Source organism: Microcaecilia unicolor, chromosome 10 (assembly GCF_901765095.1).
Source record: "Microcaecilia unicolor chromosome 10, aMicUni1.1, whole genome shotgun sequence".
Taxonomy (NCBI): domain Eukaryota; kingdom Metazoa; phylum Chordata; class Amphibia; order Gymnophiona; family Siphonopidae; genus Microcaecilia; species Microcaecilia unicolor.
The window spans coordinates 200,663,308-200,682,722 of NC_044040.1; the positions used below are offsets into that span (position 1 = coordinate 200,663,308).

Genomic DNA, 19,415 nt, shown 5'->3' on the forward strand with positions numbered 1-19,415 from the left:
ATGGCACTGCCTGGTATAAATACATCAATACAAACAACACACATATTATCCTGTTAGCATTTAAGTCCCAAACTATCCTGCTCTCACTGTGTTAGAAAAGTTCAGAATCCAACTAATTAACCAAACTACAGATAGGACCCAAACCACCTGTATTAAAGGGGCAACAACTTATTGCTAGAGCATCAAAACTGAAAATCAAAATCGGAAAAAGATCCTTCCAATATTTAGTCTTTGGGGTGGGGGGGGGAATTTTTATACCCAGACAGTTCTCTTGAATAGCCCATGGCTAGCAGCAGCTAAGGGGTCCTTTTACTAAGCCACGGTGTCTTTCTTAGCTCGTGGTAGAAATCAGCTGGTGGCAAACGCGGAGACACCCATAGGAATATAATAGGCATCTCGTCGTTTACCACCAGCTGATTTCTATCACGCGCTAGAAATGCTACCACGGTTTAGTAAAAGATCCTCTAAGAGAACATTGACAGTTATCTAAATATTTCTCTGAATATTTGGCACTTTTTTTCCCATAAATCTTTTTCTCAATTATTATAGAAACGTGTAGGTCACTTAGCAGAGCTGCACTAACAGGAATGGCATTGGGGGGGGGGGGGAGGCAAACAGGGCAGCTGCCCTGGGCCCCACAGCTCCAGGAGGGCCCTGTGATCCAGGCCTCTCTTCCTTGTCTCCCCACCACAGTCCGTCTCTTCCTCCCTTTCCCTCACCTTCCCCATCTTCTCTAAAAAGTTATTTCCCTTCTCAGAAGGGCCCCCAGCATGGCAGCCAACCTCACAAGCTGCCTGCAGCTGCCCCGAAGCTTTCCCTGTCTGCCACGATCCGTCCCCCTCTGATGCAGTTTCCTGTTTCCGCCTGGGCGGATTGCGGCAGAGAGGGAAAGCTTCGGGGCAGCTGCAGGCAGCTTGTGAGGATGGCTACCGTGTCGGGGCCACTCTGAGAAGGGAAATAAATTTTAAAGAAGACCGCAAGGTGAGGGGAAGGGAGGGAGATGGACCATGGTGGGGACAAGGGTAAGAAATGCCCGGACTACATAGTAGCAATACTGGCGGGGAGATCGCTGAGAGGGGGTAGAGAGGAGAAAGGATCAGGGGACCCCTCCTTCATTGCTGGTGGGGAGATTGAGGAGAGGGGGGTAGAGAGGAGAAAGAATCAGGGGACCCTTCCTGCATTTCTGCCCTGGGCCCCACCATGTCTAAAACCAGCCCTGTGCACTAATAGTCTTCAAGGAAGTAGTTTTCAAAGATCATACCAACTTTTTAGCCCTGGGTTTTGTACCAATTCTTAAAGAGAAGACAAAATACTTTCTCACTAAAAATTACCACAGGTTCAAAGAGCACATAGTCACTTGTGCCTACTTTCTTCTTTTTGGTAGTATGATTTGCTTGAAAAGTACATGAGTAGATTTGAAAATGCAATGTCCTCCCCGCCCCCGCCCCCATCCTGACATGCTGTAGGAACACTTCATCTCAATTCAGCTGAAAGTACGTATGCTGTGAAAGTATAAACTTGGTTTCAGACCCAAAATGGATGCGCAGCAATTTTCATTTTGCCGCACATCCATTTTTGGCAAAACTTTTTAAAAAGGCATTTTATTTATTTATTTATTTATTTATTTGTTGCATTTGTATCCCACATTTTCCCACCTATTTGCGGGCTCAGTGTGGCTTACATTGTTCCGTAATGGCAATCGCCATTTCCGGAATGAGAAATACAGAGTTATATTGCATTAAGGTTCGTAGGTGACAGAGAGGGGGATAATCGAACATCTCTAAGGACGACCACGTAAAGGTGCGGGGCAACCCATATTATCGAAACAAGATCGACGTCCATCTTCCGTTTCGATAATACGGTCGGGGACACCCAAATCATGAAATTTAGGTCGACCTTAGAGATGGTCGTCCCCGGTTTTTGGCGGTAATGGAATCCGAGGACGCCCATCTCAGAAACGACCAAATCCAAGCCATTTGGTCGTGGGAGGAGCCAGCATTCGTAGTGCGCTGGTCCCACTAACTGAATGGAAAAAGCCCTTCCCTTACCGATCCGGAAAGCAACGGGCATGCATGAAGGAAATTGCATGCAAACGAGCTGCTCGCTGTTTAATCATTTGCACACGATTTCCTTCCTACAGGTGCACTGAAAAATGATTCTGTGCACGCCCAAAGCACGTGTCTACAGTACCGCAGGCCATTTTTCAACGTGCCTTTGAAAAAGGGCCCCTATATTTCACTCGCACTTGAGTTACTGGTGTTCACTTATTATCGCGTCCCACGCTCCTACCTGCTCTTCCGCCGTGGGGGGCGGGAGCCAGCATCCTCCGCGGCACAGGATGGCGGCCCGGAGGCTCCAGCGTGGGGGCAGGCACTGCCGCGGGAATGGCGGGTCGGGCCGGGACCGGCAGTCGGCGACGGTGACCACCGGTCTCTCTGTCGCCGGGTGTGGAGGCGAGGTTCGCGCCGTCCAAGATGGCGGCGCTAGTATGTGGGGGTCGGTGTCTTCCTCGCTCCTGAGCTGGGGAGGCCTGCAGCTCCGCCTACAACGCGCCGGATTGGAGGGCCGAGGCAGTGGCTCCGCCTAGGAGATCGGGCAGAGCCAATCCGAGAGGCTCTGCCGATTCCCAGGGCCGGATTGGTGGTTTTCTCCCACGAGGGCGGGGCGGCGAATGTGGCTCGATATTTAAAGATGGAATCTGAGCTGACACTTTGCTTCAGGTTCTGTTCCCGAAGCCGCTCCGTGGTTCCATGTTGTTACTTCCTGGTTCTGCCCAGAGACTTGCTTTGAACCTGACTTCTGATTGCTAGCCGCCTGCCCAGAGACTTGCTTTGAACCTGACTACTGATTGCTAGCCACCTGCCCAGAGACTTGCTTTGAACCTGACTACTGATTGCTAGCCGCCTGCCCAGAGACTTGCTTTGAACCTGACTACTGATTGCTAGCCGCCTGCCCAGAGACTTGCTTTGAACCTAACTTCTGATTGCTAGCCGCCTGCCCAGAGACTTGCTTTGAACCTGACTACTGATTGCTAGCCACCTGCCCAGAGACTTGCTTTGAACCTGACTACTGATTGCTAGCCGCCTGCCCAGAGACTTGCTTTGAACCTGACTACTGATTGCTAGCCGCCTGCCCAGAGACTTGCTTTGAACCTGACTTCTGATTGCTAGCCGCCTGCCCAGAGACTTGCTTTGAACCTGACTACTGATTGCTAGCCACCTGCCCAGAGACTTGCTTTGAACCTGACTACTGATTGCTAACCGCCTGCCCAGAGACTTGCTTTGAACCTGACTACTGATTGCTAGCCGCCTGCCCAGAGACTTGCTTTGAACCTGACTTCTGATTGCTAGCCGCCTGCCCAGAGACTTGCTTTGAACCTGACTTCTGATTGCTAGCCGCCTGCCCAGAGACTTGCTTTGAACCTGACTACTGATTGCTAGTTGCCCACACCTCCCGACTCCAGCCAGGTCAGTCCGTCAACCCCGCGGTTCCAGCAGTCCCGCTGACTGCCTGCAGCTGGGGGCTCAACCCCTGGTGAACGACGGTTGCCGCGGGTGAAGATTTAGGGTTGCATGGCTGTCCTGTGAGGTCCTTCGGGGCCTTACGGGACCTAAGGGCTCACTGACACTGTGGACAAGACACTTATCAATTTGTTCGTATTCTCCTGCTGTTATGAATCCATTCAAGGGGGGAAAAAAAGAAGGAAAAGAAAAGCTAATTCAAGCAGTCTGGGTAAAAAATGCCCCTTAGCCCTGCACATTGTGATATGGATATGCAAGCTAATGTGATATTTAGTTCGCGGACATGATAATGAATAGGAAATAAAAGGAACAGAACTCCACCGGCTGAGCTAAAAGCTTTAAATTGTTATTTTCTGCAGATTTTCTGTAAAAAGTGCTTCGTTGCTATCAATAGCTGAAGGAAGCCACAGGCAGCGGTGTGCAGTTAATGAGAGCTGTACGTATTGGTGGGCGAACGATGCAGAAAAGGGTTCAGCATGGGAGTTAGCTCATCTGGTAGACATGAGCGCACAGTACATTGAAATAAATGTTATAAATAAGGGTTGTCCAACCTCGGTCCTCGAGAGGCGCAATCCAGTCGGGTTTTCAGGATTTCCCCAATGAATATGCTTGAGATGTATTTGCATGCACTGCTTCCATTGGGCGAGGGCCGAGGTTGGGCGCTCCTGTTATAAATGGTATTAACTCTTCCGCCCCAATGCAGAGAAGTTTTAAAAGGAGCACAATGAGAGCACAATGTCCTGTCTGTCCTAACCCTTATCCCTTACTTGTCCTGTCTGTCTGTCATAATTAGATTGTAAGCTCTATTGAGCAGGGACTGTCTCTCCATGTTCAAGTGTGACAAGTGCTGCGTACGTCCGGGTAGCGCTATAGAAATGATAAGTAGTAGTAGTAACCCAAGAAAATTACCACCAGGTCTGAGGCAATGTAGAAGGGTTAGCTTGCCATCTGCTTTGGGGGAAAAGAGTTAATAAACTGCTGGGCCTAATCTCTTCCCCCACCCCCCTTAACTTTTATTTATTTATTTTTGTTATATTTGTACCCCACGCTTTCCCACTCATGGCAGGCTCAATGTGGCTTACATGGGGCAATGGAGGGTTAAGTGACTTGCCCAGAGTCACAAGGAGCTGCTGCCTGTGCCTGAAGTGGGAATTGAACTCAGTTCCTCAGGACCAAAGTCCACCACCCTAACCACTAGGCCACTCCTCCACTGTTGCTATTAATTGAAATTCTACATGGAATGTTGCTATTCCACTAGCAATATTCCATGTAGAAGTCTGCCCTTGCAGATCACCAATGTGGCCGCGCAGGCTTCTACTTCTGTGACTCAGACTCACAGAAACAGAAGCCTGCGCAGCCTTCTACATGGAATGTTGCTAGTGGAATTGCAACATTCCATGTAGAATCTCCAATAGTATCTATTTTATTTTTGTTACATTTGTACCCTGCACTTTCCCACTCATGGGGCAATGGAGGGTTAAGTGACTTGCCCAGAGTCACAAGGAGCTGCCTGTGCCTGAAGTGGGAATCTAACTCAGTTCCTCAGTTCCCCAGGACCAAAGTCCACCACCCTAACCACTAGGCCACTCCTCCACCCCTGATCCTCCAATCACCTATCCCCAATCCTTCTTAAAACATCCCTAGTAGTCTAGCGGCCTCTTCCTTCCCCTGACCTGACTCCTGTGCCCTGACAAAAAAATTCCTTTCATTAAAAAAATGTTTCCAATTAAGAAGGATCCCAGAATACCTAGCCATTGCCATTTATAATTAGAAGGAAACTTTAAGAAAAAAAAAAAAGTCCCACCAGCCACCACCATATTAGGTTTGATTAGGAGAAAGGACTTCCTTCTCTTTTGAGTTGACCTGGCTACGTCCGGGAACATAAGTATCATCCGCCCATAAAAAGGAACCTGCTTTTTCCAAAATATAACTTTAAAATAATCATTTTTTTGTACTTCTGAATGAGAGGTTACCAATAATGTAGCTCTTTTTGAATTACTTCCCTAGAAGATTCTAAAAATCTTGATTTTGGTTTTGCTTATTTCCGATCTGAGGAAGAAGGGCAACCTTCGAAAGCTAATCAAGAAATGTATTAAGTTATGTCCAATAAAAAAGGTATCATCTTATTTTCTTTTCCATGTTTTATTTTGTTTGATTTCTATTGATAACCTTTAAGAGTGGACTAACACGGCTACCACACCTCTCTACATGTAGAACCCCAAAGATTAGCAAGATTCCGGAATGCTAAAGAGTGACAAGATTCCACAGCAGAATCTCAAAGAGTAGCAACGTTCCATGTAGAACCCGATCTGACGAAGAAGGGCAACCTTCGAAAGCTAATCAAGAAATGTATTAAGTTATGTCCAATAAAAAAGGTATCATCTTATTTTCTTTTCCATGTTTTATTTTGTTTGATTTCTATTGATAACCTTAAGAGTGGACTAACATGGCTACCACACTCCTCTACTTAAAAATCTTGATAAATTCAAACTATTGGGAGAATTTAGGGAAACCTTTTAGCAAGCTGCGGCAAAAGGGGGCATGTGCTGGCATCGGCACGTGTTTTTTGACGCGCGCTGAGGCCCACTTTTACCGCGTGGTTCTTGCCGCGTGGCCATTTCAGGGGGGGAGGGCAGCCCTTACCACCATCCATTGAGGTGGTGGTAAGGGCTTCCACGCTAACCTGGCGGTAACCGGACAGCAGGCCGCACTGCCCGATTACCGCTGGGTAGGCACCGGCGCTACAAAAATAAATATATTTTTGTAGCACCAGATATTTTATTTATTTATTTTATTGCATTTGTATCCCACATTTTCCCACCTATTTGCAGGCTCAGTGTGGCTTACAATACGTTGTGAATAATAGAAATACAATTGGTCATAATACGATTATGGGTACATTGTGAAGAGTTGTGGGAAGACAAAGTCAAAGTCAAAATATCATCTAGGAATAGAAACAATGGAATGTGACAATGGGGAAATGATAGGGCGATGGGACAATAACGAAAGGATATTAGGGTGTAACAGTTTTATCTGTGAGTGTGGTTTTAAGTGTGGTGAAAGTATGGGGAAGAGAATTCAGAAGAGAGTGAATTGGTGCTTTTCTATAGTGTGTGTGAATTCATGTGTTTTGGTCCTTGCAGTGGATGTTCTCGAAGAGATGAGTCTTCAGTAGTTTACGGAAGTCGGATAGTTCGTAGATCATTTTCAGGTTGCGTGGTAGTGTGTTCCAGAATTGTGTGCTCATATGAGAGAAGGTTGATGCATGCAGTGCTTTGTATTTTATGCCTTTGCACTTAGGGAAGTGGAGGTTGAGGAAAGTTCGGGATGATCTTTTAGCGTTTCTGGGTGGCAGGTCTATTAAGTCAGACATGTATGTAGGGGCTTCACCACGAATGATTTTGTGAACTAAGGTGCATACTTTAAAGGTGATACGTTCCTTGAGTGGGAGCCCGTGTAGTTTCTCACGTAAGGGTTTTGCACTTTCATATTTTGGTTTTCCGAAAATGAGTCTGGCTGCTGTATTCTGGGCTGTTTGAAGTTTTCTCAATATTTGTTCTTTGCATCCTGCGTATAGTGAGTTGCAGTAGTCCAAATGACTGAGTACGAGTGATTGCACTAGGCTGCGGAAGACAGATCTCGGAAAAGAATGGTCTATTATTCTTTTCAGTTTCCACATAGAGTAGAACATCTTTTTGACGTAGAACGTCATATGAGTAGAACATCATATGACGGCACGCTGGGGGTGGGAACTACTACCATGTTCCTGTGGTAGCCCAGCGGTAGTTCCTTTTTAGCGAGTGGTAAGCCCGCATTGGCCTTACCGACGCTTTGTAAAAGGGGCCCTAAGTTAAGTAGTTTTTCTCATATTTACTTTGTTTGCATTAGTTCAGGTTTTGGATATTCGAACATATCTCAATCTTCACCTTCCCAATTGCAAAGGCCTCAAATACAAAACCTACTACGCTTCCAACTTCTCTATGACAGGCAGTCAACTTTGGAACGCCATACCAAGATACATCCGAGCAACCAATGAACATCTACCCTTCCGAAAGCTGCTGAAAACATACCTCTTCAAACAAGCCTATCCGAACGACCCAACTTAATTTACGTACCAAACCACACCACAAACCCACACCACCAACATTAACCTTACCTCAATCCTTTCCCCCATATTTCTCCATTTTATCATTTTCTACTCAACTTGTTATCTCTATAAGACCTTGTAACTATACATTGTGTTATCCTTGTAATACTTTGTACTCATTCATTGTTTAGCCGCACTGAACCTGCTATCGAGCGGGAAAGAGCGGGGTATAAATGCTACAAATAAATAAATAAATTTGAAAAAGGGTCTGTTATAATACTCATTGCCTATAATCCAATAAGGACTAAATCTCTGTTTTATTATTCTTCCTCTGTTTCTCACAGTTTGGTACAATTTCTTCCTCTTGAGGTGGACTTGGCTTAAAAATAGTCCGACCGATATTCTAAATTATTTAACTAGAAAGACTTCAAGCTTAATCGGTCCTAGATATATGCAAGACAATAGCGTGCGTCCACGCCCAACAGCGAGCTCCTGCTGTGCTCAACGCTGTTGGGCGTGGACGCACGCTATAGTCTTGGCATAGAACACAGCTAAGTATCAGCTTCTTAAAACTTTATTAAAGAAAAGTTGTTTAAGATCTCTATACAGTTAACAAAATTGTGGATACTCGCTAGCGTATACACTGCATGACAGAGTTTAACGTACACGCTAAGCAAATCGGTCAGCTGCTCGAATGAGATTACAATCACCTGGAACCGAGTGTCTGAAGTCTTTTCCTCAAAGTTAACCTGAGTTTTCAGCAGAGTATTCTACTTGCCTGTGGTGGACTTTAATGCACATTAGCAATGACCCAACACCCCCTCAAACGAAACAAAATTCATGAAAAAATTATTTAAGCAAAGCACAGTTGATATCCATACCTTTATCAGTTACTGGTCTGAAATGGGTAGAAGAGCCTCACAGTCTAGTCTGTTTCTGTAGTCCACGTTTGTATTTTCTTCTACATGAGATTGTTATGTATTTTAATCTCGTTTAATTTGTAGTGATCGCTTACTTTAGCCTAAATCATTTGGGGTTTGCACTGTATTTTAAAATTGAGAAATAAGATTTTCTGTTCTGCATCCAAACTTCCCATATGTCTTTGTCAATAACTGTGATTTTATTGTTCCAAATGTCAGAGTCGCTAAATGTTGACGTTATAAAGGTTAAGGCCTAGTGCTGTTGACAAATAGTGAATCAATGTTTATTGCAGAAAATGTGAACAGAGCTAAAGTATATAAAATATTAACCGAACAAGTTTTCCAGCTGTTACGTTCATATCATACTACATGAGTCCATTCAGATAAATTAAGTATCCATTTTTAATATGTCTTAATGTATAAGAATTTCAAAGCAATTTTAAATGATACATTCCAAAGTTATATTTATAACACATAATTCCAGGTTGCTTGTTTTAGCACAAAGAAAATGTTGGGGCCATGAGTGCAGAATGGTGGGGTCCTTTTGCTAAGGTGAGCTAATAGATTTAGCATGCCCTAACAAATTAGTGTGTGTTAAATTAGCCCATGGTTAGCACACAGTAAGGGCCCTGTATACTAGGGCACGCCAGTGTTTTTAGCGCATACTGAAATTTAGCACGTGCTAACTCTAGAAACACCTAGAAACACAAGTTGCGATTAATATCACCTTGATATTAATTGCAACTTGTATTTGTTCATACCGAAATCGGTTAACCACATTGAGCCTGCAAAAAGGTGGGAAAATATGGGATACAAATGCAACAAATAAATAAAAATAAATAAAATATATTCTTATGGGTGGCTCTAGCATTAGTGCGCGCTAATTATTAGCGTGCGCTAACAATGCTAGCATGCTTACAGCATAGATTAGTAAATATGGCCCTAAACCTGTTAGTGCACCTTTAATAAAAAGACCCCAGGGTTTGTAGAGTGGATATCTGGGGGAAGTTAAACATTTTCCTTTTCATGTTGTAACCTTGTTATTATTTCCTCATTCTGTTAATTGATCATTTTTATTTCTGTTACAGGATGTTTATATATATATATATATATATATATATATATATATATAGTAACATAGTAGATGACGGCAGAAAAAGACCTGCACGGTCCATCTAGTCTGCCCAACAATTTAAACTCATATGTGTATACCTGACCTTGATTTGTTTCTGCCATTTTCAGGGCACAGACCGTATAAGTCTGCCCAGAACAAGGCCCACCCCCCAACCACCAGCCCCGCCTCCCCCCAACGGCTCTGCCTGCCAATCTCGGCTAAGCTTCTGAGGATCCATTCCTTCCGAACGGGATTCCTTTATGTTTATCCCACGCATGTTTGAATTCTGTTACCGTTTTCATCTCCACCACCTCCCGCGGGAGGGCATTCCAAGTATCCACCACTCTCTCCGTGAAAAAATACTTCCTGACATTTTTCTTGAGTCTGCCCCCCTTCAATCTCATTTCATGTCCTCTCGTTTTACCGCCTTCCCATCTCCGGAAAAGGTTCTCTCTCTCTCTCTCAGAGAGAGCAAAAAAAAAAAAAAGTTAAATCCTAAAAGGGCAATTCTGTAACTGTGTGCATGTAGTAACACACATCATTTGCACATAAGTGCTGAGATAATTGGCACCTCTGTGCATACATGTGCACTACGTGTTATTCTATAAAATAGAAGTGGGTAGGTGAACGGGTGTGATTTGGACATCATCCACATATGCATATAGGACTAGATTCAGTAAATCACACTGAAAAATCGGTGCAGAAAACAAATTGTGCCTTCAGCGGTATTCTATAAAGGCACTTGCACTTTATAGAATAGTTGTCTAATCCGCCTTAACTTAAGTCACCTGCATTTAAATGGAGTGGAGGAGTGGCCTAGTGGTTAGTGCAGTGGAACATGGAATGTTGCTACCATTGGAGATTCTACACGGAATGTTGCTAGTGGAGGAGTGGCCTAGTGGTTAGAGCACCGGTCTTGCAATCCAGAGATGCCCGGTTCAAATCCCACTGCTGCTCCTTGTGATCTTGGGCAAGTCACTTAACCCTCCATTACTTCAGGTACAAATTTAGATTGTGAGCCCTCCTGGGACAGAGAAATATCCAGTGTACCTGAATGTAACTCACCTTGAGCTACTACTGAAAAAGGTGTGAGCAAAATCCAAATAAATAAATTTAAGCCTGCTGAAAGCAGTTATAAATGCCAGGTGAGGTTAGGGCATGTTCTAAATGTGCATAATTCATAGTGAGAGTGGCGCTTAGATGGTGACTCCAGGTTTGAAGAACTAAGGCCGGCGCTAGGCAAGCTTGTACGGTCTCTGTACCATATATGGCAATCCAGTTTAGGATGGCCTGGAGAGGGCTTTGACGAAAACTCCAGTAATTTGGAACATGAGGACAGTGCTGGGCAGACTTCTATGTTCTGTGTCCCGCAAATGACAAAATGGATTTGGATAGGCTGGAGTGGGCTTTGACAGCAACTTCAGTAGTTTGAACCTGAGGACGGGGCCGGGTAGACTTCATAAGTACATAAGTATTGCCACACTGGGACAGATCAAAGGTCCATCAAGCCCAGCATCCTGTTTCCAATAGTGGCCAATCCAGGTCACAAATACCTGGCAAGATCCCAAAAAGGCTCAATATATTTTATGCTGCTTATCCCAGAAATAAGCAGAGGATTTTCCCCAAGTCAATTTAATAATGATCTATGGACTTTTCCTGTAGAAAGCCGTCCAGATCCTTTTTAAACCCTGCTAAACTAACCACCTTTACCACATCCTTTGGCAACGAATTCCAAAGTTTAATTACACGTTGAGTGAAGAAAAGTTTCCTCTGATTCGTATTAAATGTACTACTTTGTAGCTTCATCGCATAACCCCTAGTCCTAGTATTTTTGAAAAGAGTAAGCAAACAATTCACATCTACCCGTTCCACGCCACTCATTATTTTATAGACCTCTATCATATCTCCCCTCAGCTGTCTCTTCTCTAAGCTGAAGAGCCCTAGCCGCTTCAGCCTTTCCTCATAGGGAAGTTGTCCCATCCCCTTTATCATTTTTGTCACCCTTCTCTGTACCTTTTCTAATTCCACTATATCTTGTTTGAGATGCGGTGACCAGATTTGAACACGGAGCGATACTAAGACATTATACGGTCCTCACTTTTGTTTTCCATTCCTTTCCTAACAATACCTAACATTCTATTTGCTTTCTTAGCCGCTGCAACACACTGAGCAGAGGATTTCAACATATTATCAATGACACCAAGATCCCTATGGTCTATGCCCCAGAAATGCCAAAGAGAGACAATGATCAATTATTTTATATCACATTCATTGTTGGTTTAATCATGATTTGATAATGAGTATGACTGTTGGGCAGACTGGATGGACCGTTCAGGTCTTTATCTAATCTCATTTACTATGTTACCGCTTTTATAAGTCATTTTCCTCATGTAAAAAATACTTTGCATTTGGAACGTGCTCTAAGAAATTTACTTTTTAATTGTATCTAATGAAAACAAAACAAAAAAAAAACAAAGCCAGTATCCCTAGAAAAATAATATATTTCTCCTTTTAGAATCTGGCTTTGTACCAAACACAATGTTTTCTTAAACCTTCAAACAGTGCAATTATTTCATTGTTTCAACATGCTTTCAAAGCAAGAAAGGTTTCAGGCTTTCGATCAATACCCCTTAGCTTCAATCAATTCAACAGGGCTGTGCCACACATCTTTGCATTTGAAGGAGAGGCTTTGCATATATGCCCTACACTCCTTTTGCCCATTATCTGCTTGAGAGAGCCCCAGTGGAGCAACACAGCAAATTTGTGAGCAGGAGATGGTGTAAAAAGACTGTTTGAAAATGATGGATCAGTAGCAGATAAGGCATTACCTCTCCAGTTCTGACTGTTCAGTAACAGTCAAAACAGGATAAATGTATTTGTGTGAGATATATTTATATAGAACTGTAAGGCAAAATACCTCTATTAACCTCACAGAGCTTATCATGACTGATACTAAAGGGAGGTCATAAAACCAATATTGAGATGTTATAGCACATTGAAAGAATGTGTTTCCTTATTAAGGGGTCCTTATACAAATGCACGCTGAAAAATGGCTTGCGGTAGCGTAGGCGTGGGTTTTGGCCACATGCCGATCCATTTTTTAGCATGCCTGTAAAAAAAAAAGGGCCCTTTTTTTGCCGAAAATGGATGTGCGGCAAAATCAAAATTGCCGCGCGTCCATTTTGGGTCTGAAACCTTACCGCCAGTCATAGACCTAGCGGGTAAAGTATCTGGGCGGTAATGGCCTACGCATGTCGGATGCCACTGCGCGTGCGGAAAAAAAATATTTTTCAGACGCACGTAGTGGACGCGCACCGAAATTGAAATTACCACAAAGGCCACGCGGTAGCTGGGCGGTAACTCCAACTTGGCATGCGTTCAGCACGCATAGGCGCCTACGCGGCTTAGTAAAAGGGGCCCTAAGTGTCCCTTTTACCAAGCAGCGGAGAAAGTGGCCTTAGCGTGCCCTTACATGGGTCTTTCCCACTCGCTAAGGCTATTTTTACTGCGGAGGTAAAATGGCTAAATTTCCTATTTATTGTATTAATGGCATGCGCTAATTTTGCCATTATCGTGTGGCTATTAAAATAGATTAGCGCATGAGCGTTTACCACCATCCATTATGTTGACGATAAGGGCTCACACTCTAAGCACATGATAATCAGTTAGCACGCAGCAAACGTAGCGGCGCTGATTAGTACAGAAAATATCCACTCTCTGTGCCCCCAGACATGCCGCCTGCACCCAAAAAGAAAAATTGTTTTTAGCCCATGGGTAGTGCATGCAGATCCCGAAATTACCACGGGATGACAGTGCACCCCATGGTACACAATTTTTTGTTGTGGTAAGCATGTATTAGTGTTTGGTGCTTCCAATTTCCTTAGGAAAGGCAGAACTACAAGCTATTGAGACAAAACCAAAACTGCATCAACCCTTCAGGGTTGAGTGAAGTCTGGTGGATAATCTCAGTCAGAATGCGTGTACCTATTCGTTGTAAGTACGGAGAAACTCCTTACCGCTGTGCTTATAGGAGCCTGATGCTAGAGGGAACCTCCAGAGAAAGTTTGCAGAGCTCCAAGACAAAGGGGTCCTTTTACAAAGACATGCTGAAAAAGGGCTTGCAGTAGTGTAGGTGCGGGTTTTTGGCACGTGCCAATCCATTTTTCAGCGCACCTGTGAAAAAGGCCTTTTTTGAGGGCCGAAAATGGACATGCGGCAAAATCAAAATTGCCGCGCGTCTATTTTGGGTCTAAGACCTTACCGCCAGCCATTGACCTAGCAGTAAAGAATCTGGGTGGTAATGACCTACGCGTGTCAAATGCCACTTGGCACGCGTCCATTACGCACATCCGAAGATAAAAAATATTTTTCAGACATGCGTATTCGACGCGCACCAAAAATGAAATTACCACAAGAGCCACACGGTAGTCGGGCGGTAACTCCATTTTGGTGGGCGTTGGGCACACGTGGACGCTTAAGGGGCTTAGTAAAAGGACCACAGTGACTTCGCAAGAAGGCTGGAAGTTGTAAATTCTGGTAAGTGAACTCACAGAGGCATGCAGACTCAATGCCAGTGGCGTCACTAGACAGCAGGGGGCAAGCCAAAGTGACATTTCAACACATCATGCCCGCCGCAACATCACACCCCTCTCCCCACCCCCATTTTAAAATTAGCAATATAAGACACCAGGTCTTCTAGAAGAAACCCCTTCCCTCCAGATGGTGTTAGCTACTCCGTAAAAGTGCCATTATAATTGAGAACTTTATCCTAACACAACATCACTTTGTATTTGTTCACCGGAGACTCCAACGCCTCTCCGGTACTATGTAAGCCACATTGAGCCTGCAAATAAGTGGGAAAATGTGGGATACAAATGTAACAAAATAAATAGCATCGTTCAACAAAATCTTCTTTGTGGAAGTGAAGTCAGGATTTTCAGCAGGATGGGACAGAATCCCATTATCATCCATTTTCGGCCAAACAAAAAACGCCTATTTTGCAGGCGCGCTGAAAAATGGACCTGTGCGCATCCAGTACATGTTCCTACGCCAGCTCAGGCCATTTTTCGGTTCGCCTTAGTAAAAGGACCCCTGAATTTCCTGGCCAGCTTTAGAAGCACTGGGTGTTAGTGGCAGTCTGGTTGAGAAGTCCCTTGGAATGGCAGGCGCTCAACCAGACATGTGAGGGAGTCCATAAGTGCTACCACTCCCCCTGCTGGATATTCCTTCACGGTGCCAGGGCTACCTTAAGATCCATAGCCCTTCCCAAGGAGGAAGTGACACAGGAGGAGTGGAGCCAGGAAAAGAGGAACTAGGAAGCTTTAAAGCTCAGGGCACAGTTAGGCCAGGGCGGTCCATTGGAAGGAAGAAGCGAATCCCCAGCATACACCTTCACTACATACATCTGGCTACTATGACCTGGCTGAGGTAAGCCAAACTTCAATTGTGGCCCAGAGAGACTGAGAAAGAAACTTTACAGACTGTGTTTGGGGCATGGCAGTCACAGGCCAAGGGCTGTGTTTGGGCCTTGTCATCCACAAACCCTTCTCAAGACTTTTCCCTCTGAATTAAAGAGACTTTACCTTTTTGTTCCTGACCCTGTGAAGCAACAAGCCTCAGTTTAAGTTAATAAAGTACTTACCTTAATTTTGCAACCTTGTCCTGCTGTATTTAGAGGCCTACCCTCTACCCTCGCCCACAGTATCACAGGGTCCTTTGACTAAGCTGCAGTAAAAAAAAAAAGGGCTTTGCACATCCTAATACTGGACTTTCCCAAACATTAAGTTCACTTTTAATGTGGCAGTAAAATAGGGCATTTCCAATTTTTAGTTCTGCAGGTCCCACCTTAAATTTTCTGTGATGAACTGAATAGGTATTTTGTGGGCTATAAGAGCTAGGTAAGCAAGTAAGACCTATTAAACCCATCTATGAGATTACCTATTCCTCCCCTCCCCCTCTAATCCTGACATCGCTTCAGAAGAAGTGGTCTCAGCCATCTTGCGATGCCCTCAGACAAGGTTGAGGTTGATGGGGAGAAATGAAAAAAAAATAGACTTTTACTTCAGCAGATTTAGCCCATACGCAGCAGAGCTTTAGAAGTGTTAACTCCCATTTTTTCTCTCTCTCTCTCTTTCACACAGACTCTTGAATAAAAGATTCAATTACTCTCTCTTCCTTAACTTCCAAACAAAAATGATGTTTACTTACAGTTTCTTCAGATAACTATTTACATCATACTTGCAGTAGACATGGTAAAACTACTGAATACAAAAATTCTGTCAGTTGGCTATCATACAGCTTGAAGAGAGATTGCTAACACCATCTTATGCTGACACAGACTGACTCACTCTCAGAGCAACTAGAGTGACTCAGACACACCCACAAGACATTACACTATATCCAATGACATCATAGCTCATAGAATTGTTGACAGTTAATGCATGCAGCACTTGTCTTTCACATATTCCTACAGAGGTCACCTTCTAATCCATGCTATGCCCACACGTATCTTGAAAAACACAAGGAAGTGGGTAGACAAAGCAAGTATGATTGACAACCTCCAAAATCCTGCCAACCCATTTATGTCACATAGGGCAACCCTTTTAAATAATAATTCAATTTACAGCTTATTTAAAAAATATAATTGAGCAGTATTCGGCTGCACCTTAATAAATTCTAAAAATTTGGTGTGCTGCTGATTCTCTGAAACAGAGTTGCTTCAGCATAAATCACTCTGTAAAAAGACAAAATTCGGCTTGCAGAGCCTCATCAAGTTAAGAATTTAATGGCTTGTGAATTACTTGAGCAGAATCAAAATTAGGACAGAGCATCTTGTTGTAGTAAACAAAGCTCTTAAAATGCATTCAGAGCACTGGCAGTCTAAGTTAATGTATACAAGCTGAGAAGACAAAATGGATTTCAATATCTCTTTTGACAGGATTCACAGCAGGCCATGTTGCCCTTCTTGTAAAAGTTTTATATCTCATTTTTTTAACAAAGCAGGCCTTGGAGCTTTTTTTTATCTTTCAAAAGTATGAAGTCTGGGATTAAAACTGTTGTTTTTGCACAAATGTCTGTAATAGATATTTCTTGATGGATTGGCTGTGCACTGTTTTTCCTAGATCAGAATTAAGATCTTGCTAAGTCACCTGAATAAGCGTGGAGCTAAGGCTAGGGTGGTGGTTTCTACCACTGTAATTCTGTGATAAGACTTGGTGCAATATTTATAATACATCTCTTTCCCTATTCTAACAGATGTCAGCACATAGCAGAGCTTGTCTGTCCTTGTCTCTTTGCAAAAACCACAGGCAGGTTATACCTGAATAAGGGAACTCAATAAGAAAGATTCTAAGAACTGAAGTTGCTACTGGGTTACGGCAGATCAAGTACTCTTGTAGACTTGCCAATTTACTACTAAGCGGTATCACCGACTTGCAGTAGGGTTTGCTATCCTAAGACCGGATTCAGGTCAGTGGTGCCCAAATCTGGGTCAAGCAAACAGCAGGGCAAGTGATCCACAAGATTCAAAGCAGCGGTATAAAAGCAGCAGATCACACAGGAAAAGGTCCTTTGAGAAATACTTTATTCATGTGAGGTCTATAAACATGCCCGACACTGGCCGTGTTTCGCCCACACAAGGGCTGCGTCAGGGACTAAGAGGCCATTTCACTAAGCCACGTAGGCGCCTACGTGTGCCCAACATGCGCCAAATTGGAGTTACTGCCCGGTTACTGCACGGCCCTTGTGGTAATTTCAATTTTGGCACTCACACGCATCTGAAAAATATTTTTTATTTTCTGACGCGCGGCAGCTACATGTGTCAAGTGGAATTTGAGGCGAGTAGACCATTACTGCCTGGTTACTGTGTGAGACCTTACTGCTAGGTCAATGGCTTGCGCTAAGGTCTCAGACCCAAAATGGACGCGCAGAAATTTTCATTTTGCCGCATGTCCATTTTCGGCGGAAAAAAGGCATTTTTTGTAGATGCGCTAAAAAATAATTCAGCGTGTGCCCAAAACAGGCGTCTACACTACCGCAAGTCATTTTTCAGCGCATCTTAGTAAAAGGACCCCTAAACTAACTGACAACAAATAAAACAAAACATATTATTTAACATTGATAAATAGTATTAAGTAAACAATTATTAATTAATATAAATAATAAAACATAAATACCAATTCTAAAATGCCATTACATGTCAAGCCAAATAAATGAATATAAAATTGATAAATGAATAAAAACAAAATAATTTATAGATAGATCCTCTGAACAAATGAAAATGTCGGGCTTTTGTATAGACCTCACATGAATAAAGTATTTCTCAAAGGACCTTTTCCTGTGTGATCGGCTCGGCTCCTTTTCCTTCCGCCCAAATTTGGGTGTCAGGAAACATTGCTGTAGACTGTTATTCTATAAAGGGTGCTCCGAGTTGAACGTTCTTTATTGAATAGCACTTAGAGCCGATATTTACGCTAGCTGAAACCTGGTGTAAATACTGGTGCCCAGCTCTTGGTATTTGGGTGTGGGAATGGTGTTATTCTATAACTGTGTGCGATTTTTTGAACTGCCCCTGCCCCATCCCTAGACACACTTCCTTTTGAGTTGTGCTGAAAATGACCCCCATTGATTTCATTGAGGGGCCCTTGTACTAAGCCGCGTAAGTGTCTATGCACGCCAAAATGGAGTTACCGCCCAACTACCGCGTGGCTCTTGCAGTAATTTCATTTTTGGCGTGCGTCCGATACGCACATCTGAAAAATATTTTTTTATTTTCGGGCGCGCATGACAGACGCACGCAGGTCATTACCACCCGGATTCTTTACCGCTAGGTCAATGGCTGGCAGTAAGGTCTCAGACCCAAAATGGATTTTGCTGCACGTCCATTTTTGGCCCCCCAAAAAAGGCCTTTTTTTTACAGGCGCTCTAAAAAATGGATCGGCGCGCACCCAAAAACCACACCTACACTACCGCAGGCTATTTTTCAGCGTGGCTTTGTAAAAGGACCCCTGAATGACATGCAGACCTTTTAAAAAGTATATTACAAATGACTGTAAAAAAATGTAAAAAGTGTTACATACTTATTGATTCAGCAAAACTATTTTATTTATAACTCTGCTGTTCCTATGTTTTGCTTTTTTTTTTCCCCCAGGACTTTTTCACAGTTATACAGCTCTAAAAATGATACAGATCTTGCAAAGGAACTTATGGTTCTATGGAGTTCTCTTGGCCTGACAGAAGTGCAGATGCTGAATTATTCTGTCCTGCTTGATCTACCAGGCTCTTCTCCAAATACAATCACTGAAACAAAGAGCGGCCAGTGTTTTTATCCCAGTGGACTGCGGTGTGGTAGAGAGGCCAAAGATCAACCTAACCAGGATCTCCTGTACTCATATGCTGCTTACTCCGCCAAAGGCTCCCTTGAGGTAAATTGGCCCTTTTATCATGAATTCAAACTAGAAAATCAAAGAGTTTTATCTACACTTAAGTAAGAGATAAGAAAGTACTGCTCATAGCATTTGGAGTAGCCAGTTCATTTGAAGAAAGACTAAGGAGGCTAGGGCTTTTCAGCTTGGAGAAGAGACGGCTGAGGGGAGACATGATAGAGGTATATAAAATAATGAGTGGAGTGGAACAGGTGGCTGTGAAGCGTCTGTTCACGCTTTCCAAAAATACTAGGACTAGGGGACATGCGATGAAACTACAGTGTAATAAATTTAAAACTAATCGGGGAAAATATTTCTTCACCCAACGTGTAATTAAACTCTGGAATTTGT

General features: G+C 43.5%; 1 protein-coding gene across 1 annotated transcript in view; it reads left to right on the forward strand.

Annotated features, from left to right (window-relative positions):
- Positions 1-19,130, forward strand: part of LOC115478378 (inactive N-acetylated-alpha-linked acidic dipeptidase-like protein 2) — a 294,235-nt gene extending 275,105 nt beyond the window's left edge. Inside the window, exon 4 of the mRNA XM_030215678.1 lies at positions 18,791-19,130. Coding sequence (XP_030071538.1) covers positions 18,791-19,130 — 340 coding nt within the window. The remainder of the gene's footprint in view (positions 1-18,790) is intronic.
- Positions 19,131-19,415: the final 285 nt, after the last annotated feature.